Source organism: Puma concolor, chromosome E2 (assembly GCF_028749965.1).
Source record: "Puma concolor isolate L17-30 chromosome E2, mPumCon1.1.hap2, whole genome shotgun sequence".
NCBI lineage: Eukaryota > Metazoa > Chordata > Mammalia > Carnivora > Felidae > Puma > Puma concolor.
This window is the reverse complement of record NC_141681.1, coordinates 49,334,599-49,355,434: the sequence shown is the minus strand read 5'-3', so window position 1 is coordinate 49,355,434 and position 20,836 is coordinate 49,334,599. Positions and strand designations below refer to the sequence as shown.

Below are 20,836 nucleotides of genomic sequence, written 5' to 3'. Positions count from 1 at the left end.
CATCTGTGTCTTTGGCCACCCTGAACCTTTCCGCTGTCTCACCAGAAAACCAGCCCCAACACGCCAGAGCCCCATCCCTCAGGTCGGCCTCCTGCCCTCCCTTCCCCTCCCCTCCTCTCCTCCCTCGGCCCCGCCCCGGCCCCTCCCGGCCCCTGGGGCCCTGAGGCCTCCCTCCCCGCCTCTCCGGACTGGCTGGGCTGGGCTCAGACGGCTGCACCGCAGGTTGGCGAGAGCTGAAGGGAGGGAGCGAGGGAGGGCCTGAGCTGAGGCCCGGACCGGCGCAGGCGGGAGCTGGACCCAGAGGTAAAAGGTCGCTGGCTCCCCTTCCCTGGGGTGGGGAATGTTAGGGTGAGGGAGGCTGGCTTTCCAGGAGGTGGAAGGGCTGACCCCGTGATTCTGGCGCCTGGTGAATGGACCAAGGGGGGCTGGAAAGGCCAAGTCCCCAATCCCCCAGTGCGGGGGGGGAGGGGGGGGGGTTGCTGCCTGCAGAACAGGTCAGTGGAAGGGGCTGGGCTCAGGGGAAAGAGCAGGGTGTCAGAACGAATGGGAACTGGATTCCAAGGTCAGAAATAGGGAAGAGGTGGGCGGGTTCAGGGTCTGGGGCTGAGGGGAGCGGGCACAGGGGCTGGCAGGGACTGACCCCCGACGCAACCGTGGCTCCTCTACAGCTCCCGCGGCCGCCCCTTCCCTGGGCTGGGTCATGCGCTGCCCCAAGTGCCTTCTCTGCCTGTCAGCGCTGCTCACGCTCCTGGGCCTCAAGGTGTACATCGAGTGGACATCTGAGTCTTGGCTAAGCAAGGCCTACCGGGGACCCCAGGGCACCCCACTGGGCCCCACACCAGCCACCCCCGAGCCCACCCTGCCGGCTAACCTCTCTGCCCGTCTGGGCCAGACCAGCCCGCTGCTCTCTGCATACTGGAACCAGCAGCAGTGGCGGCTGGGGTCCCTGCCCAGTGGGGACAGCGCTGAGGCAGGGGGCTGCCGGGCTTGGGGGGCTGCCGCTGCTGCAGAGATCCCAGACTTCGCCTCCTACCCCAAGGACCTCCGCCGCTTCTTGCTGTCGGCGGCCTGCCGGAATTTCCCCCAGTGGCTGCCTAGAAGTGGTGGCGGCCAAGTGGCCGACTGCTCAGGTACGGACGTCCCCTACCTTCTGTTGGCCATCAAGTCGGAACCAGGGCGCTTTGCAGAGCGACAGGCCGTGAGGGAGACGTGGGGCAGTCCGGTTCCTGGGGTCCGGCTGCTCTTCCTGCTCGGGTCACCAGAGGGTGAGAGGGGGCCTGACCTAAGCTCCCTGGTGGCCTGGGAGAGTCGCCGCTACAGTGACCTGCTACTCTGGGACTTCCTCGACGTCCCCTTCAATCGGACGCTCAAAGACTTGCTGCTGCTGGCCTGGCTGGACCGACACTGCCCGGGCGTGAGCTTCGTCCTGCAGGCTCAGGATGACGCCTTCGTGCACACACGGGCCCTTCTGGACCACCTGCGGGCCCTGCCCCCTAGATGGGCCCGAAGCCTCTACCTGGGTGAGGTCTTTACCCAGGCCAGACCCCTGCGGAAGCCCAGAGGACCCTTCTACGTGCCTAGATCCTTCTTTAAAGGTGAATACCCGGCCTATGCCAGTGGCGGCGGCTATGTCATTGCTGGGCGCCTGGCACCCTGGCTGCTGCGGGCAGCGGCCCGTGTGGCCCCCTTCCCCTTCGACGATGTCTACACTGGCCTGTGCTTCCGGGCCCTGGGCCTGGCACCAAGGGACCACAAAGGCTTCCTCACAGCCTGGCCAGCAGACCGCACTGCTGAAGCCTGTGCTCTCCGGGACCTGCTGCTGGTGCGGCCCCTCAGCCCCCAGGGTAGCATTCGGCTCTGGAAACAGCTGCAGGAGCCTCAGCTCCAGTGCTGAGCCTGGCGGAGCTGAGGAGAGGAGGGCAGCACAGACCTGGCTGCACCTCGGTGCCTGTCTCTCACTCAGCCTCTCCTTCTGGGCCCCAGCATGAAGGAGGAATTCTAGAACCGTGACTGCCTGAGCCCCTCCTAGGTCCTCCCGGGCCAGGGGACGGGGCAGCCGGAGGGAACAGACTGTTTGTGTCTACTTTTTGTGTTTGAAAAACACGCACTCCCCACTCTGAGGCCTGGAGTGGTCTTTGCGCCTGTGGGGCCCCAGAGTAGTTGACAGAGCAGAGCCCAGCTGCACCCCGGCATTCACACTGGACCCCTCCCCACCCTTACTGGGCAGGGTCAGCTCTGCCAGCCTCATGGTCACTTTGCTGAACAGCAGTCTTGTCCCATCTAGGGGAGAACAAGAGAGCATCTCTGGAGGACCCCACCCCCACCCTGTCTGCGGATACGGACCCTCCTCTTGCTAAAGTTTCCGGGGGAAGTAGATATCTCAACAGCCTGGCCTTCTTTATCTAGAGTGGAGAAACAAGGTCCCAAACTAGTCATGCTGGGCTCTCCTCCCACCTCCCAAACTCCAGGAAACAGACCAGCAGTGGCACAGAGCCAAACACAGAGAGTTTATTGGCCACCTGCTGACCACCTCTCACTTTGAGGGAGTGACTTCCACAGGCTGACCCGCCACGCCCACCCCAGAGGGGTTTCTAGTCCTGGAGGCGTCCTGGCCCAGCCCCTGGGAGAAGGCACTGTAACAGGCGAGGAGGGGGCTGACGGAGCCCCCCCCACCCCCACCCAGGGTGACAGCCTGGAGGAGTGGAGATGGTTGGCTGGAGTCCTGGCCCCAGTATTTCAGAGGGGGCTGGCTGGGGAAGCAGGGTGGCATCCTGCAGCTCCCTGGGCACCCCCCAGAATGGGGCTGCCCCTCGGGGGAGTTGAGGTGGGTGGGGGTGGGCTGGGGCAAGCGGGCCTCACTTCTCGAAGTGGTCCAGGGGGTAGTGCTCGCCGTAGGCCTGGAGGTGCCGGGCCAGGGACTCCTGCTGCTTGCGAAGCTGGGCCGGCATCTCCTGGTACACGTCAGAGAAGAGCAGGTTGGGGTTGGGCTTCGGCTTCCGCTCCGCCTGCTCAAAGGCCTCCATCACCTGTGGAGGGACGTGGGACAGTAGACAGGCAGCCGGCTCCCCACCCCCGACCTGTGGGACCCCATTGAGGGGTCAACCCCCCCTGAGCTGCTGCCTTCCCATCTGGACGACGGAGGAGATGAAGACCCAACAGTGCTAAGAACCAGCAGCCAGATCAACATCCCCCAAGCCCGGCCTCCCCTCCCCGGCAAGACCAGGCGCTGCACGAAGTACAGGAATCGGTTCAGCCTCTTGGCACAGGCAGAACCAGGCAGTAGGCAGCTCAGAGGGGAGGGAACCGAGGCATGGAGAAGAGGGGGTACGCCACGACAATGTCCTCAGGGCCCGGGCCAGGGTCTGCCCTTACCACTGGGCACACAGCCCTGGCTCCAGACACCCAGGCCGAGGAGGGCGGCACTTGGACCCGAGTGGGACGCTCACAGTGCACATGGATTAAGTCACCTAATCTTAATCACCCTCTGACAGCGACACCCCAGTGTCGCTCTTCAGATAGGAGGGCGTGGAGGGCAGACATCATACCAAGGACACAGTAGAAACGCATGTGCCCAGGCAGCCTGATGCCACAGGCCACGCTTAGAGACATCCCTGGAGCTGTCCCCAAGTCTCCCAGTTCAATGTCCCCCAAACCCAGCCTCTCCATCCCTCCAGAGTTCTTCACCCAGGCACCACCCCCGAACATCCCCCCGCCCCCCACACCGGGGCCTGGGTTCCAACAGAGGGGGGTCCCCACCTTCTTGCGGGACTGCTTTCTCCAGGCCTTCTCCTGCTCGTCGTCCCACCAGCCTCGGCCCTGCAGGTAGTGCCGCAGCCGGGAGATGGGGTGGTCCTGCTTGTCCCAGTAATTGACCTCGTCCACCGAGCGGTAGGCCGAGCTGTCGTCACTGGTGCTGTGGTGCCCGATCCTGCCAGCGGGAGGGAGCCCAGGGTCAGGTTGAAGCCTCCTGGTGCGGGTTCAGGAGGGAGGGGGGCGGACTAGGGGAGAAGGGCCGGCACTGGAACAAAGGCAAGGACGGGGAGCCAGCGTGGGTGATGGGGTCATGCTCTGGGGACAGTGACCAGTGCAGGGCAGATGCTGTCAAGGCAGGGAGGAGGACAGGAGGCAGGCACCTGTAGGTCATGGCCTCAATGAGGAAGGGCTGGTTCTCAGCCACGGCCCGCCGCCGGGCCTCCTTGGTGGCGTTGTACACGGCAAACACATCGTTGCCGTCCACGCGGATGGACATGATGCCGTAGCCCGGGCCTCGAGCAGCTGTAGGGACAGAGGCAGGTCAGGCCCCAGGGCTCAGATGAACAGAGTGGGGAGGGGGGAGGAAGGAGAGGGGAGCAAGCAAAACAGCGTCCCTGCGACCACCCTTGTGCCAGACTCCACAGGGAAAGGACTGGGCGGGGCGGGGGGGGGGGGAGCATGAGAGCAGGTGGGGGCGCAGCTCACAGGCCCATACCGATGCCGTCCCCGCGGTACTGCTCAGAGGTGGGCGTGGAGATGGCATAGCCGTTGTTCCGGCAGAAGAAGATGACCGGGCACTCGAGGGTGGCGGCGAAGTTGAAGCCGGCGTGGGCATCCCCCTCGCTGGCCGCCCCCTCCCCGAAGTAACAGATGACCACTCTGTTGGCGTTGGCACGCTTGGCCGCATAGGCCGCCCCCACCGCTGCAGGGGGAGAGGGGGCTGAGCAGGGGCAGAGCCACACACTCCCCCCACCAGGCTCTGGCCTCTCAGCCGAGGGCCGCCCTGTCCTTCCACTTGGGCGGCCTCCTCTCTGACTCCTAGATGTGCCATTACCCACACCACTGCCACCTTCAAAACACAGCTAGAATCTGACCCCTTCCCACCTGTTCAGGGCAGAATGCCCACCCAGTCACCTCTTGCAGCCTCCCAGCAGCCTCCTCACTGGCGCCCCACCCCACCGCTGGCTCCCACCTGCTCCCCTGGGGCGGCCAGAGGTCAGTTAAAATGTGAACCAGGCTGACATTCCACCCCAGCGACTCTCGCCCTGCCCCCTGCGGCCCCCCTTCCGCTCCAGGCAAAAGTCAAAGGCCCAGATTCCCCTGGATCTGCACCCTCCCCGCAGCTCCCCAGCCCCTCCAGACCTCTCCTACACCTGCCCCGCAAGCAAGCAGGCCGTCCAGCAGGCACTTGCCTCAAGATCCCACATGGCTCCCTTCCCCCTACCCCCACCGCAGTCTGTGCTGAAATGTCCCCTCTGATGCAACCCAGGCCTTCCTCCCTCACACCCACTCCCTCTGGCTTTAGTTGTCCCTGCGGGACTCCTCACCCGACGCACTTCTCGTGCTGCTCCCTCATGCTTACTGTTTGTCTCCTTTCCTCTACCCTGGTGTCAGCCCCAGCGGGACTGCGGTTCCTGTCTCTGGCTCACTGTGCCTAGAATGGTGCCCACGTAGCAGAGACTTCCTACGTGTGGCCGCTGGGCGGCTTAACAGTACTCAAATGGAAGGTAAGGGCCAGGGCCCAGCCTTACGGAAACCCTGCCCACCTGGAGGGAACGTGCCACCTCCTCTCACAGAGCACCAGGAGCCAACACATCTGGACGGGTCTGCCAACCAGCCCACTGCTAAGCCCCACCGACACACCAACGCATGTATCTTGGCCACCTCGGAGCAGAGAGCCGCGGCCTAGCCTGGCCCTCGGCCAGACCGTACGGTCCAGAGGGCAGGGAGCGAGGCTGGGTCCCATGGTCTCTGTGCTGTGTGGGTGCAGGCCTGGCCCCTGAGGGGTCTGCTTCTCAGCTGTCACCTTTGACAAAAGCAACTCGGACCACTCTAGGCACCATGGGCCTCCAGAGTAAGCTTCAGGAGAGTCAGGCTCGGAGGAGTGAGGCAGAGCAGGGCTGGGGTCAAGAACCCAGCTCTGGCGCCACAGATCCACACTCGGAGTCCCTGCTCTTCTCGTTACCTGCCAGACGATGCTTTGGCAGGAAGCTGGCACCCACTCAGTCACACAGTGTTGTTTGTTGCTGAGCGGACAAACGGGACAGGCACACGTTTGGGGAATCAAGAGGGTGGTGGCCATGCCAGCTCAAACCTGCCAAACCGGAGCCCTCCTCTGAAGACAACCAGATGAAGAGTATCTGGAAAGTCTGCAGCCCGGACCAGCGCTCCGACCCCAGCACCAACCGGAAGGCCGCCCACAAGGGCTGCAGAAGGGCTGGGGCTTGCACAGGGGTCCGACGCTGGTCTGTGCGTACCGGGCCCGGGCCAAGTCCTCACCCTGCGGGATCTGCGTGGCCAGTGGAGAGGAGATGGTGACGAAGTGGCGCTCCTTGCAGCCATAGTGCACGGGCATCTGGCGCCCCTTGCCCAGGTCGCTCGCGTTGCCATAGCACTGGGCCATGAACAGCTCCAGGGGGTAGTCCCGGTACATTAGCACACCTGGCGAGGAGGAGGCCGTGTGAGCCTGCAGGCGGGGTGGGGGGCAGACCGGCCCTTCCTGCCCGGGCTCCTGCTCCCTATAAAGACAGTCAGGGAAATGGATGCAAGCAGGGGAGGCAGAGTCGAATGCTCGTGGGGACCAGGCAGGTGAGCGGACAAAAAAGCACAGGCCTGTCCCAAAAGGGAGGCCACTGTTCTGACCATCTGACTACTGCTCAGGGAAGCCAGATGGCCCAGTTCTTCAAAAGAAGGCAAAATCTGGCTTACTTTTATTTTTTTTTTAAGGAGAAAATACCTGATTTTTATGTTTCAACTAATAAAATTACCTGATAAATTGTCATACGAACCAAATAATACTATTTGTCACACTAGGTCACAACTTCTGAACTAAAGAGCCAATACTCAAACATGTTTATGGCTGTAAAATCCTTTCTTCCAACAAAACCTCACCACCAAACGGAACCGCTCTGGGTGAAGGGGGCCTTGACTGCTAACTCAGAGGACAGGAGCGGGTGGAGATGGCCCTGGGATGAGCAACGACCCACTCTGGTGCCTGAAAAGGGGAATGATTGTCACACCCACACCTGAGGGGCAGCCCTGGGGATCAAGGACCTCCCTGGAAGCACCCAGAACCTGAGCATTACAGAGTAGAGGTGGTACATGCATTTCCGAATCTTTTTCTTTACTGCAGAACCCTTTCTTCGTCTGACAACTTACTGGGGATCACATACCATGGGAGTCACATTTTGTGCAGCGTTAAGCACACCTTCCCCAAATAACTGCCACGTGAATATAATATTTGGTGCCAAGTGCCTTTATTTGGAGCACTTTTCAGACATTAACTTGATCGATCCTCCCGACAACCCTCCGAGGGAAGTGGGATTATTCTCCCCATTTACAGATGAGGACACTGAGGTAGGCAGAGCTCCCATAACCGGCGGGCTGGAGTGCTAGTATGTCACATGGCTCACACTTCAGCACGGAGCCTGAGGAAGGGCGGCGGGGGGCTTGTCTGTTTATCTGCTAACGGGGAGCCACCGTCGAGACACGGTGACTGTGGCCCGGACAACCAGCTCTGCAAGTACGCCCCCCAAAATGAGAGTTGGGGTGAGGGTATTTGGGAAGACTTTAGCCTTCACCTTTCACGTAACTGGATGTGGGATTCTGTCACACAACACAAATTCACACCCAGTGTGGCCACGCTGTACCTAAAACAGATCAAAGAGGAGGCGCTCCGCTGAAGCAGAAAAAGGGGGCTGTGTGTGGCGGGGGGCTTCCCCACAGCGTGGTCCAGGGTCCACAGTCCACCCCGGGAGCACCCGCAGTCTGGGGCAGGAGCCGGCGGGAAGTGTGAATCCAGATTCCTGGGCCCAGGTGGTTCCGCACCAGGAAACCCCAGGTCCAGTGGCAGTTACTGCGCTAGACGGACACGTGCTGCCTCTAAGATCCTTTTTATGAGCCCGGTGCCACGGTCCGCACACCACACGCACCCTTGGTTTATACCAGACAGCCCTGCGTGGGCAGCACCACGGGGGGCAGCGCCGGGGCGGAGGAGCAAGGGCTGACTCCGGGAGACCCCTGCTCCCCTCCTCAGGAGGCGTGTGGCCTGGGCACGGGGACTCAGCCTCTTCGGCTTCCTACGCCCTGGCACAGACAGGAAACACGGCTGCCGGGGGACTCCTTCCTGCAGTGGGGTCGGGGCAGGTGAAATGAGGTCGAGCCTCCACTGCTTACCGCACGTGGAAGAGCACCTTGGCCTTTGAGACCCCAGTGAGTGTCAGCTATTGTTGTGAGCATCCTCGTTCTCCCCACCTCCAGGTGGGGACTGAGAGAGGTGGGACCGGGTGCAGGTCTGTGTGGCTCCCTCCCCACTGAGCACGCACCCCCTGCCGCTGTCCAGGCGGGACCTTCCTCAGGGGCCTCACCCCGTGAGGGTGCTTCACAACCTCATCTTTCAGCTCCTTCCGTCCTGTCACTCACTCGCTCAGAAGGGTGCCAGCTCCTGGCTGGCACTTCCAGGCCCTCCCATCTGCTCTGCTCCCTGAAGGACACAGAGCCTGGAGAGGCCAAGAGAGTCCCGTGCTGTGGACAGGGGTCCCTGTGCGTGTCCACCTGTAGCCAGGCTGCCCTCACTGCACACTGCTTGTATCCCTCAGGGCAGGGGTGGCAGTACCGTCATTAACTCCGCGTTGGAGACCAGAAAATGGAGGCTCCCAGAAGAGAAGCAACTTGCCCCAAATCTGCTAGCTGGTAACCAGCAGAGCACGGAGCGGTCGGGAGCACGGGCTCTTCACTACAACACTGCCTGGACTCCAGACAGCCCCACAAACTCCTGCCCCTGGCTTGGCTCATTCCTGCTCAGAAAGCTCTTCCTCTAGCTCCTTAGACCTCCCTGGCATCACGCTGCTCCTGGAAGAGCACACAGGGTAGCTAACGTGGGCCTCGCCTTCCCACCGGGAGGGACTGGGTCTGACTCGCCTCCATGGGGACCACAGACCCAGGGCCCCAGCATCTGCTCCGCAGGGCAGACATACCTGCCTCCCGGTACTGGCCAAACACCAGGTCCGTGCTGTCCAGCGCTGCCGCACTCCCCACATGTGTCCCCTCCTCGCCATAGTTGGTCATGTAGAAGGAGATCCGGCCCTGGGGGTGCAGGAGGGCCCGGAGGCCCGGGCTCAGTTATGCTGGGCAATGACAGGGAACCATCCAGATAACTGACCAGCTTCTGGAGACTTCATTAATCACCACACACTTCCTGGGCCAGGACAGGTCAGAGTTCCTGTCTTCCTGGAGGGACTGCCAGACTGCTTGAAGCCAGAGCAACAGGGCCATGCGATAGGAGGCCAAGCCGGTTGTCTGGCTCACCACAGAGGGGCCTCAGGGTCAAATGCCTGAGCCGAGCAAAGGTGAGGTTTCCAGGCAGAGGGAACAGTAAAGGCCATGAGGCCAGAATGGCTGGGGCAGAAAGTGGGAGGGGTGGGGACAGACCAACAGGGAGAGGCAGTGCCCAGGACCATAGTGAATGATCCGCATCCTGGACTTTACCCTGAGAACCGTACCCACGGTTCTTCTCAAGGGAGCAACATTTTAGAAAGGTCTCTCTGGCTGCCATGTGGAAAACGGATGGTGGAGACAGGACAGAGTGCAGCCAGCCAGGCCAGAGGGGGCGGTGGCCCGGGAGGGGCAGGGGGCAGGCAGAGGAGGGGCTGGGCGAGCCTTAAGAAGCAGAGTCAGAGTGCCAGGGAGCGACAGACCCTACAGGCTGGCCACACCGATGCCCTGGCCGGCTCCTTTCTCCTGGGCCCCCCAACCCTAGAGCCTGGAAAAGCCAGGTTCCCAATCTCCCCTACAGAGGTGACCACGGGACACAGATCCAGCCAGAGACTTAAGAAGTCTGCTTTTGCTTTCTCGACAAAAGGGCCCACGGGAGCTACAGCCAGGCCTTCTTCCCGCCCTGCACACGGCCATGAGGCCAGACCTGTGGCAGCCGTCTTGCGAAAATGAGGCAATAAGTGCAGAATGAAAGCCAACTCGCCCACGATGGGGGAGCAGAAAGGTAGGAAGTCTGGCTTCCTGACACGGTGCTGAGCAGCAGAATGGATTTCTAGGGTAAATGAGACAGGAGAAAGTGATGGCGGGGTGGAGAGAAAGGAGCAGGGATGAGATGCAGGTCTCTGGTTTGGGCAAATGGTGGGTGGCGGCAACCTCCACTGAGAAGTGCCCTGAGGGAGGAAGATGCCGAGGTCATGTCTGGACAGGCTGAATTTGGTGTGGGACATCCCAGGCGAGAAGCCAAGTAGATCTGGGGCTACGAGGTAGAGTCTGGCTGGCGATCTGGGGCACCCCTGGCACACAGACAGAACTGAGCTCCCCAGGACCACGTGTAAAGTGAAAGAGCTCACGCCGGGACGCGAGGGACGGCCACCGCCCAGTCCTCATGCGTTCTGCAGGCCTGGCTTCCTGTCATGGCGGGAGAACAGATGAATAGTGCTAGTGCTTTCTTCTAAGTGGGGAGCCAATTAAAAGTTAATGGGCCTCCCAGAGCCAAGTGGGCAGATGCTGGGTGCTGAAGGCCTGGGAGGGCTGTCAAGGGTGGTGTGGGGAGGAGCCTGCGCACCCTCCCATCCAGGAAAACAGGGCCTGGCGAGTGGCAGAGGTCGCTGGTTGCCTACCCAGTATCCTATCCCTCTTCCTGTTTGTTAACAGAGATCTCATTCCACAGGCAGCAGCCGCCCAGATGAAGAGACCACAGTGCGGCCTCCTTGCAGCTGAGAGCAACCTATGCAGTGTCAGATGCTACTGGGTGGGGCTGCCTGCAAAGTTCTAGAAAGGTGGGTATGGGAAGACAGCTGAGATACACCACGTCTGACCTGTCACTTTCCTTCCACTTCCTGCCTAGAATGAGGTGGGATGGAGGGAGCTCCAGTGGCTACTTGGATCATGAAGGGCCCTAGAAGCCAAAGCTGGGTATCCAGTGACATCATGGTGCCACCATACCAGCCCCAGACCACCTGTTTTTAGACTTCTTTGATGCAAGATGGAAAACCTAGCAATCTGTTTAAACTACTGCATTTGTTTTTGTTGGGACTGGGGTGGGAAGGGCCTGGGGAAGTCTGGTACGTACAGCTCAACAGAAGCCTAGCTAGCACAAGCTGAGCCTTGACGGGTGAGTTGATCTTACTGAGGCCTTCTCTGTGGCAGTCAATGGCCAAGGGGCTTTATGCGCTGGGCCTCACAGAAGTGAGGATTGATAGCCCCAACCTTGCCATCCCCCCTTTTTAATATACTGAAGAAACTAAGGCAAAGACAAGAAAAATCTCCTGCCCAAAGTCACACCTCTGATTGGACCCACATCCACTGGATTCCAAAGCCCCTGTTTATGTAGCCCACACAGGCATGAAGGGACCCAGGCACGTTGAGGCAGGGGAGGGATGGCCTGGCCCGGCAGTAAGGCTGTGGAGAGGGGAGCAGAGAGGGAGTGAGGCCACAGTGGAACAGGAAGGGCCAGACCTGACCCTGTGGGCTGGGGGAGCCCAGGGAAGTTTCTGGGCAGGTTTCAGGCCAAAGGTACTTACTACTCTGCCTTGGAGAACCCATACCCAGTGCCCTGTGAGTGGGAGAGTGGGAGAGTCTGCTCGGTCCTGTCCTACAGAACAGTGGGCCTTATGCTTTAGTCCACAGGGGGATGGCCTGGGGGCTTAACATAAATGCAGGCTCTCAAGCCCACCCCTGCCCCTGACCCAGCACAAAGGCCCACCACCCACTATTCTTCTCCCCCTTTCCAACAGGAACCCCAGAGCCCTGGGAAGGACGGATTCCACTGCTCTCTTCACTTGGTTCCTGGGGATGAGAGCATGGTCCTCCTGGCTGGGGACTGGTTGAAGGCAGGGTCTGTGACCAAAGCCCGGACAGTGAGCATTGGCCCTGGACTTTTGCTGGAACATTAGGGAGCAGACACTCTCTTTCCACTGCTCAGCAGAGAGGATAATCATTGTGAGGCTGACAGGGTTATGATAAGCAGGGTTATGATATACGATAAAGCTAATATTTACTGAGTGCTGGCTGAACGTCAGTTTCACTCTTTTTAAGGCCATCACATGTGCCACTGTCAATCCTTAAGCCAATGGCATGAAGTAAGTACAGACGAGAAAACTGAAGACCTGACAGATTAAGCAACTTTCCCAGGGCCGCAGAGCCACAGAGTGACAGATGAAGACGTTGGTTGCACAGTCCTGCTCCAGAGCCCACCCCCTGATCCCTTCTCTGCCACTTCTCCTCAAGCCTAAACCTTCAGAAACGACTGCTGCCTAATAATGAAGGAAGCCAGGGTGAAAGAGAGTAGAAAAGACACTGGGAGAAAAGAAATGGGTCTGAGAACATCGAGGCCCCTGGATCCAGCTGTGCCTGAAACCAGACCTTCTGAACTTGGAAATTATTTGAGTCAGTAAATTGCCTCTTTGTTAACACTGCTTTGATTGGGTCTCTGCCCACTGACACAAACACTGCTGAGGCTCACGGCACATCTGACACAGGCAAACCAGGAAGCACAGAGGGTCACCCTGTTTCTCAGGGCTGTGAGCTCCCAAGGGGAAGGCCCATCAGGTACTCTCTGCCTGTACTCTCTTGGCACAGCCAGGCCACCAGCCAGGTGCACAGGAGGTATTTTTAGTGATCTGGTCCATCCTTCTGCCCGTGGGCAGTACCCTTCCCACACTCTCCCTCCAGAACACCAAGAGAGAACCCCAACAACTTTAAGGACTCCAAGACAAAGGATCTCCATTCTACCCTCTCCTCCTTGGGAGTCATCTTCTGGCCCGAACACAGGCAGGGCGACCTCAGGTAATTCCAAGCCTCCCTCCCCAGCCTGTCTCCACGCACCTGCCGCTGGGACTCGTAGAGGATGCGGTCCATGGTGTTGAGCAGGGTCATGCTCTTGTAGAACTTGAGCACCGTCTCCTGGGGCAGCTGCAGGTGGAGGCACAGACAGATGTAGGCCAGGTGGGACCAGAGAGGAGATGGACAAGGGGCCTGGGTGTGGGAGGCACAGGGTGGGAAGGAGGGGGCCTCTCACGTGGGGATCCTCGCTGGGGTTGATGATCTGGCCCTGCCGGTCCATGACGCGATAGACGGGGATCCCAGAGATGACATTGGGCTGGATGAATTCTAGCTTGTCTACAAACTCCGCCGAGGCCCCGGGGAACTGGGGCTTGTCATCCAGGGATGGAAAGTGCTGCTGCTCCTGCCTCTGGGGGTGCTGGGGAGAGAGGAGGGTGAGGGTGAGGGTGAGGGTGGGGAGACCCATGTCAGGAGCAGCAGAGGTTCCCCTGGCTCAACCTCATAGAGGCAGGCAGTACGGGCAGGCCCCAGAGGACCCTGGGGCCTGATGCACAGGGTACAGATCCCAGCTCTGCCACTTTCTCGACGTATGACCTTGGGCAAGTTACTAGAACTTCTTTATGTCTCAGTTCCTCATCTGTAAAACTGGGGTGAAAATAACATCTAACCCACAGGGTAGTTGTAAACACTAAATGGCTCAATAAAGTAGTAGGCAGATCAAGAACTGGCAGCTGTTACATCAGAGGCCCAGACGCTTCACCCTGGCATTCAAGGCCTCCCCAGTCTGGCCAGATATACCCTCTCTCAATCTCCCACCGCCATCGCAGGCATCGCAGGCACACCCTCCCCCAGCACCCTTGAATCAGCCAGACAGGCTCTTCGCTGACCCTGTATAAGCAGGCAGCCACCCAGAATTGAGTAAGTCTGTGAGCTCTGAAGTGTCAGCCTGCCTGGGTTCAAACCCTTTGCTGGGTGACCACAGGAAAGCGACTTCCCTTTTGCACCTCTCTCCCTTCCCATCTGTAAAAGGGAGGCGACCTCACAGACATGTCATGAGGCTCAGGTGAGATCATGCACATGAAACAGTACTTGCATACTTGTAAGTCGTACAGCAAACACTCAGACAAGTATGGATTATCACTTCGACCACCACATGACTACACTTGGCTCTTTACTAGAATGTCTCCCCACCCCCGCCGCCCGCCAACTTCCATGCTTCAGTGGCCTCTCCATTCCAGTCCTAACCCCCACCCTCCAGGCCCAGACTGACGCATTCAACAAATATTTGAGCACCTGCTTTGTTCCAAGCCCTGTGCTAGGTTTGGGGGACCTTAGAGAAGTCAGACATCTGTCACTGCTGCCCAGCAGGGAAGACAGCTGCTGAACAAGTACAGCTGAGGCTGAGTCGTATTCGCCCAGGAGAAGCCTTGAGTGCGGCAGAGTGGAAAGGAGCCAGGCTTCTCTGAAGAAGCAGCATGAAAGCAGGAGAGCTGGAGGACAGCTAGGAGTCAGGGCAAGAGCACCAGAGGCCGGGGGCACAGAACACGCAAAAGGCAGGACGTGAGGGATGGCCTGTCACTTGCGTGTCGCTTGCGGAACCTAGAAGGAGTTCAGAGTGGCTGGTGGGGGGCGTACCACCTCCTCAGCGGGCTGGGAAAGCCCTGGAAAAGGCCATGAGAAGCCTCAGGCACTGCAGGGTGAGAGCCCACCCCACTTCTCAGCTCTGGAGCTGGGCAGCCGTGAACTGGTCTCTCGTCTTGGTGCTGCTCCCCTTTATCAAGCACCTGCGGGCTGCCAGCTGAGCTCTGTGCCCACAATCTCACTGAGCCCTCAGCGCATGTCTGAGGCAGAGACTCTCTGCCGTGGCCCTTGAGGACTGAGGAAGCGGAGATACTGAAGGAGGTAAAATCACCTGCACCAGAGCTAAAAGTGGGTAAGTCAAGACCGGGCTTCCATCCCAGGCAGGGCAGGCATTCAGACCCCCAAGCCACGCTCCTAACCCAACAGCCACAGCTGACCCGGTTTCCACCATCTACAGCTCACTTCCCGTGACCGCTAGGGATTGTGGCTTCACCTCCAAGAGGAGCCAGACAAGAATGACCCAGTTTGCCATGCGCTGGATCTCACACGTGTGCACCCAAGTGTGTCCCCCACTCCTCCTCCTCTAATTGCGGAGAAGCATCCAAGGATCCAGCGGGCGAGCGTGAGCACCAGTGCATTTATCTGCATTTATGGTTGTGAGGAAATAGAGGAAATTACACTCTCAACGGCAGGGCAGGTCCAGGCCTGCCAACAGCATGGCAGACTTCCCCTCCGCTCGCAGGGGAAGCAGCTGAGCGCTTGCAGCCCGGGCGTCCCCCTGCTGAGCACCCAAGGCCGGACCTCTCCGTCCACCCAGAGGATCAACTGTCTGCCTCCCACACAAATCACAAACTCCCGGAGGGCGGGGAGCGTGTCTGGGTTGGTTTACACAGCAGGCACTCAACAGGCCATTATTGAAGGGACGGATGAATGAGCGGCTAAGTTCACGGGCTTTGGAGGCTGACCGACCTGGGTGCCGGTATCTTAGCTTGCCCAGTGGCTCTATGCAAAACACACTGTCCCTGCGAGGTTCCTCATCTATAAGAAGGCTGCATGGGGCTGTTGTGAAAAGTTCCTGAGATGAGACACACAAAGGGCTCAGCACAGGCCTGGGACACATTATGAGCTTGGTAGAAAGGGAAAAAACCCAAATCTGACAGGTAGGAAACGGGGAACACAAAGTGGCCGGCACTTTGGGAAGAGCTGGAGCGAAGGATGGGCAGCACCGCGAACAGGACCATAGCAGCAGACAGACCACGGAAGAGGAGGGCTTTAGGTGAGGGGCCCACAGGGGGCAGAGGACAGGGTTACAGGCTGAGAACAGACTGGGCTGTTAGGACAGGACTCTGCCTGCCTCCAGAGGCTGGAGAGCCGCCATCAGGGCACCCCGGCGCACCCCCGCTCTGGACTGGGGCCTTGCGGGCTTGGGGGAGGGGGACCTTCCTTCCTGGGCCCGAGGAGATGCTGGAGTACCTACCCCAGGGTTACTGAGCTGACTGGGTGAGAGGCCAGCCACAAGGAAATGCAATCCATGGGAGGGGTGGTAAAACGCCAGAGGAAGGATGTGACTCCACCTACTTTTTCCTCAGATTTTGGCGGGCGCAGGGGTGGGTTTGTGCCGGTGGCCAGTAACTGACAATGGCAGAGGCTACCAAGCCTTGCTGCCACATCCCCTCCCACCACACTGGAAACAGGCCAGCTCTGGGTGGTCCGGTCTGCCCTGCAGGTACTGGGGTGCCCCCATGGAGCCACTCCCTCTGGCACCAAGGCTAAGGTTAAGACTCCCAGCGGAGTAGACTGCTGCCTCCTGGCTGTGTACCTAAAGCTCCCTGAACCTGTTTCCTCCTCCATGAACAGTGGGATGAGTAACTATCTCAAGGGTCACCAGGAGGATTAAACGAGTCAATGTGTGCGGAGTGTTCAGCCCAGTGCCCGGCACATAACGAACACTCAGCAATTACAAGCAGCTAACAAGCATATCTGATGATCGCTATTGTCCAGCAGGTAGCTACCAAATAGTCCACGCGGGGCCCTGTACAGGCTGGAGATGAGAGAGTGAGATGGGTGACAACACTGAACACACAGGTGACAAGTGGGGGCAGGACAGACTGGTGGTCAGCCACACGGCAGGGTAGCATGAGGGCCTCCCTCCCTTTCCGGCGGCGTCACCTTGGCTCCCTGAACCTGTGTCCCCTTGTGGAAATGACAAGAATTACTACCACAGGTCTGGGGTGACGTGGGTACAGAGCACCCGCTGTGGCTCTAGGGGGGAACTTTTGCTACCAGCATCAGAGGGCACATGAGGAAAAGCTTTCTGGAGAAGGGGAGTGACGCCAACCTGCTGGACCAGCAGGGGTGAGCCAGGCAGAGGCTAGGGGGAGGAAGGCGTCAGTCCCCGGGAACTACCAAGGCTGAGGCAAGAGGGGAGAGCCTGGCAGTGTGGGACCCTGGGGACCAGTAAGGCTGCAGCACGTTAATAACAGTAACTCGTTAGTAACAACAGCTAAGTCGGGGCCACGCAAAACACTTCCTGGTGCCCATATGCTCTCCGCACCACCCGGTGAGGCAGGCACTATTGTCTCACCTCAGTACAACAGGGGTGGCCCTGAGGCTCAGGGGGGTTCAGTGACTCGTCTAAGGGCAGGGAGATCGTGAGGGGTGATGTCAGCATGCGAAGCCAGCCAGCCTGACTACAGCTGCCTGAGGAGGCTGGAGAGAAAGGTGGGGTCCAGCCGTGGAAGGTTTTGTGGATGGTGCCGGTTAACCGAGTCCTCTGTATCGAGGGTAGCCAGGGCCCCCCCAAACCCAGGGGCTTTAGCAGCACTATGCCCCCTGAGGCACTGCAAGTGGAAGGCCCTGAGGGAGGCCATCCTTTCCTGACCATACCAGATTTACTGTCCCTGGAGAAAAATTACAGCCCCCATTTCCTGAGACCTTACTGAGTGCTTGGGAAATGTGGCAACTGCTTCCTAGGAACCACTTCCTTTCACCTTCCCATCTCTCTGAGGGAAGTACTGCCGCTGCCCCATTTTACAGATGGACACTGGTGTTGGGGCCAGGAAAGCTTCTCCGAGGAAGTGGCCTGTCAGCCGACATCGAAGGACCATCGTCCTACAAAGGCCTTCAGGTGGAAGGAGCTCATCCACAGGAGGGGAAAAGGGCCGGTGGGGCTGAGGCGCAGGGAGGGAAGGGCACGGGGAGCTGAGGCTGGCGCCTCCACACCAGCACCTCACCAGACCCAAGGGCCGCAGGCAGAAGCTGGGGACACGTGCCAAGACCAGATGGAGCAGGATACTGCAAGACTTAAACCGAAGCCCAATCGCTTCTCCTGGCAGCCTGGTACTGCGAGGAGAAACGGGGCTTTAGAGTCCTGAACTCCAAGTTCAGACCTCACCCCGTGAGCCTCAGTTTCCCCACTCATGTCAGGAGAAAACTACCAATACCTTGGCATGTGACTGTATTACGTATAGTAACGGTTTGGTAGTGTAAACCACGAAGGGCTTCCTGATGTGAAAAAAGAATCCGGGGGGGGGGGGGGGGGAGCTCAAGACACCAGCCAAGAGGGAGATGGACCCATACGGTTAGAAGACCAGTAATGACCATCTCCATTCATGCCTCAACACACACTGGGCACCACCACTTGGGAGATATTGCACAGGGCACTAGAGCACTGGAGTCCCCAACAGGCTGCCCCCGGACAGCGGGGTCAGAGAAACAACATCCCTGACAATTCACACAGACTGAGCTCGAGGTGCCCCCTGACTTCCAAGAGTAGAGACTCCAGTCACCCCACTTGCTATGCTCAGAGAAGTGAAATGACTTGGACAGGGTCCCACTTGCTTCTTGGGGTGGTGGCTGAGAAACCAACTCAGGACTCCCTGACAATTAAGTTGCCTCTCTCCTCTTTTCCCTGAGCACTAAAACACCGGCTATCAACTGCAGGGGGAAGGGAGGGACAATCAGGCAGACACCTCCCGAGCAACGGGGTGTTCAGTCAAGAACATGGTGAAAGGAGAGGCAAGAAGGCAGAGATGGAAGTCAGGCAGCCCCAGCCTTTCTCCCAACCCAGCCTGCCCCACGACCCATCCATCCACTACAACACAGCCTTTCAACCTTCCCCCAAACCACTATCCCTGGGATCTGCCTTGATCCGCAAAGACTGCACCACCCAAGATGGCAGCCACCAGCCACGTGTGGCTATTTAGACTGATGAAAATTAAATGAAAACTTCAGTTCCTGAGCCATACTAACCACATTCTGAGTGCTCAGTAGCCATGTGTAGTCAGCAGCTACTGTACTGGACAGCACAGATCTAGAACACGGTCATCATTGCAAAATGTTCTAGCGGACAGCTCCGGGTCTACAATTTTCCTACTCCTTCCCTCCACTCAAAAAAGGCTCCTTTTTATTCTTAGGAAGAAAAAAAAAAGCAAGTGGGAGAAATAAAAGTGGGGGAGAACAAACAGGAACTCTAAAAGCGTCCGACTCTTGGTTTCCGCTCAGGTCACGATATCACGGTTTGTGGGTTCGAGCCCCGCATCAGGCTCCACACTGACGGTATGGGAGCCTGTCTGGGGTTCTCTCTCTCCTTCTCTGCCCCTCCCCTGCTCCCACTCTCTCTCTCAAAATGAAAATAAACTTAAAAAAAAAAAGTAGGTACTCTGAAAGAGCTGCTCCAAAAAAATCCCCCATCCTATTATACTCCCACAAAATAAAGAAGGGGAGTCAAGAGAGAAAGGTAGCAGGGAGACTGAACCTGGAAGAAGATTTAATCAGCCATAAATGACCTTTCCCTACTTTCTGCCCCAGTCCTCCCCACTGCCAGCCAATAGACTATTTGGACTGAGATCAGCCCTGCAGATCTGATTGCTCAGGAGAAAAAAAAAAAAAAAAGGCCACAAAGAATAGCCCAAAGGCAGGAGGCTGCCCCACCCCCAGCCTGCTCCAGCAGCCCTTTCAGAATTACCTGCTTCAAGTGACTCCATTTCCAGTCTATGTCCCCTCCCCTCACCCCTGGCCCATCCTCTTCACCCTCCTCCTACCTGAAGGGTCTTCCCACAGATTTTATCTTCCTTTCCTAAAGGATTAGGGATCAGGGGGTCAGACCCAACCCCACAAGATCTTGATAGATTTCCCTCCAAGGGCCCTCACCAATCCAGGTCCTGCCAAGGTCACCTCCTTTCTTCTCCTGGTCGCCAAGGTCAGTTTCTGTCCCTTCCCTCCACCCTCACTTTCCACAGTGACCAACATTGCTATTGACCTTATCAAATACCAGGTCCAGGTCTTAGCACTTGACAGATTTGATTTTTACTACAACCCTATGAGGTGGTCACTGTTAGCATTTTAGAAAGGGGGAAATGCATCCCCTTGGAGAGATCCAGAGGAGCAGTCCTTTGCCCAAGACCACACAGCTGGAAAGCTGTGACTAGGAATATGAACTCACTTTCTGAAACATTACTCTCCTATCTGTGAAATTTTAGTTCATGGCTCTTCCGCAGCCCAATGCCTCTCTCCCTCTAAACGGGCTTCCAGCTAGATCTCTGCTGTGTGGACTTACTGTCAGCAGCATCAACCCAAAGGGATTCTAACCCTTTTGAAAAGAATTGAGGCATTTCTCAACTGCGACTCAGTTGGGCAAGGGGGTGCCCTGTCTGGACCTCTCTCCCTCCTCTTCTCCCTTAGTTAATCCGGCAAAATTTTATTGATCGCTTGGTCTCCTGTGTTGAGTGACAAAAACAGACAAGGTTCCTGTTCTGGCATTAGATCAAGAACACAGGATCAAAAGACTTTGTTACGCAATTCTTTCTAAAATCAGAACAGTAGTAAAGGAACAGGGAAATGAAGAGTACTATAAAAGCCCGCGCTGGGGGACCTGATCTCTTTCCTCCTTTTGGAAGGGGGAGGGGGGATCCTTACCGAGAAGAAAGTGTCTTCCTCGGGCAGTTTCACTCTCTAATGCCTGCGAAGAAACGTCTCGCCTTCCTCCCGTGCCCCTCCAAGCGGCCTCCGGTGGGGATGGGTGGCAACTAATGAGGAACCCACTCCCTCTCCCCAAGTTGTCTCCCTTCCTCGGGGCCCACAATGGAGCTGCCTCGCTTTTCCTCTCCTGAGGAAGTTGTTTCCGAGTGTCCTCTCCGAGTAGTTCCAGACCTTTTCCATTCTGTGACAGCCCTTCCTTCGCTCCCTGCACAGACCTGACACCCTAAAATCGGCGTTGACATCCCTACTCTCACTTGGGGAAAGCTCCCAGTGCCCCGGGAACTCACATATCTAGCCAGCCCCCGAGCACCAAGCCGCCGCAGGAGCAGGACGCCAGCCTGGCCCAAGCCTCGACCTGAGCCCCGGAGCTTCGCCGCAGCAGCCGCCACCGCCATCTTCGCTAACAACTCCTCAGCGATCCGCCCCTCTCCCCTCTTAGACTGAGGCTGCCCCTTTATGAACCTGATTCAAATGTTAGCCCCATCCTCCCAAGAAGCCACAACCTACCAGTTCTTCGGCCTCTTGG

General features: G+C 58.4%; 2 protein-coding genes and 1 long non-coding RNA gene across 6 annotated transcripts; 2 read left to right on the top strand and 1 right to left on the bottom strand.

The window, feature by feature from the left end:
- Positions 1 to 100: 100 nt before the first annotated feature.
- On the top strand, positions 101 to 2,120 carry B3GNT8 (UDP-GlcNAc:betaGal beta-1,3-N-acetylglucosaminyltransferase 8). Of its 2 annotated transcripts, none has more exons than XM_086689863.1 (2): positions 101 to 303; positions 669 to 2,120. In XM_086689863.1, exon 2 carries the CDS (start codon positions 701 to 703, stop codon positions 1,892 to 1,894), a length of 1,194 nt encoding a protein of 397 aa, XP_086545989.1. In that variant the 5' UTR covers positions 101 to 303; positions 669 to 700; the 3' UTR covers positions 1,895 to 2,120. The 2 variants fall into 2 exon arrangements, with proteins under 2 accessions (XP_086545989.1, XP_086545990.1); XM_086689864.1 differs by having other exon boundaries at positions 101 to 310.
- Positions 2,121 to 2,483: 363 nt separating this feature from the next.
- Positions 2,484 to 20,754, bottom strand: BCKDHA (branched chain keto acid dehydrogenase E1 subunit alpha). Of its 2 annotated transcripts, XM_025914220.2 has the most exons (9): positions 20,598 to 20,754; positions 12,986 to 13,168; positions 12,793 to 12,879; positions 8,949 to 9,057; positions 6,253 to 6,414; positions 4,469 to 4,675; positions 4,134 to 4,275; positions 3,757 to 3,928; positions 2,484 to 3,026 (listed from the first exon to the last, which is right to left on the bottom strand). In XM_025914220.2, exons 1-9 carry the CDS (start codon positions 20,703 to 20,705, stop codon positions 2,856 to 2,858), a joined length of 1,341 nt encoding a protein of 446 aa, XP_025770005.1. In that variant the 5' UTR covers positions 20,706 to 20,754; the 3' UTR covers positions 2,484 to 2,855. The 2 variants fall into 2 exon arrangements, with proteins under 2 accessions (XP_025770005.1, XP_086545988.1); XM_086689862.1 differs by lacking the exons at positions 6,253 to 6,414; positions 8,949 to 9,057; positions 12,793 to 12,879; positions 12,986 to 13,168; positions 20,598 to 20,754 and adding an exon at positions 5,638 to 6,173.
- On the top strand, positions 9,514 to 12,378 carry LOC147573621 (uncharacterized). Of its 2 annotated transcripts, none has more exons than XR_015244889.1 (3): positions 9,514 to 9,970; positions 10,637 to 10,745; positions 11,703 to 12,378. It is a non-coding gene; the product is annotated as an uncharacterized LOC147573621 (long non-coding RNA). The 2 variants fall into 2 exon arrangements; XR_015244888.1 differs by having other exon boundaries at positions 9,516 to 9,970; positions 12,004 to 12,378.
- Positions 20,755 to 20,836: the final 82 nt, after the last annotated feature.

What these genes read in the sequence shown, in the direction of transcription:
- B3GNT8 (XM_086689863.1), top strand. Translation starts at nt 701, where the DNA reads ATGCGCTGCCCCAAGTGCCTTCTCTGCCTGTCAGCGCTGCTCACGCTC.
- BCKDHA (XM_025914220.2), bottom strand. Translation starts at nt 20,705, where the DNA reads ATGGCGGTGGCGGCTGCTGCGGCGAAGCTCCGGGGCTCAGGTCGAGGC. An exon ending in ACCCCAGCGAGGATCCCCAC is followed by an intron (nt 12,880 to 12,985) that starts GTGAGAGGCCCC and finishes CTCCACCTGCAG; the next exon opens with CTGCCCCAGGAGACGGTGCT. An exon ending in GAAAGCAGTCCCGCAAGAAG is followed by an intron (nt 3,027 to 3,756) that starts GTGGGGACCCCC and finishes GTCCCTCCACAG; the next exon opens with GTGATGGAGGCCTTTGAGCA.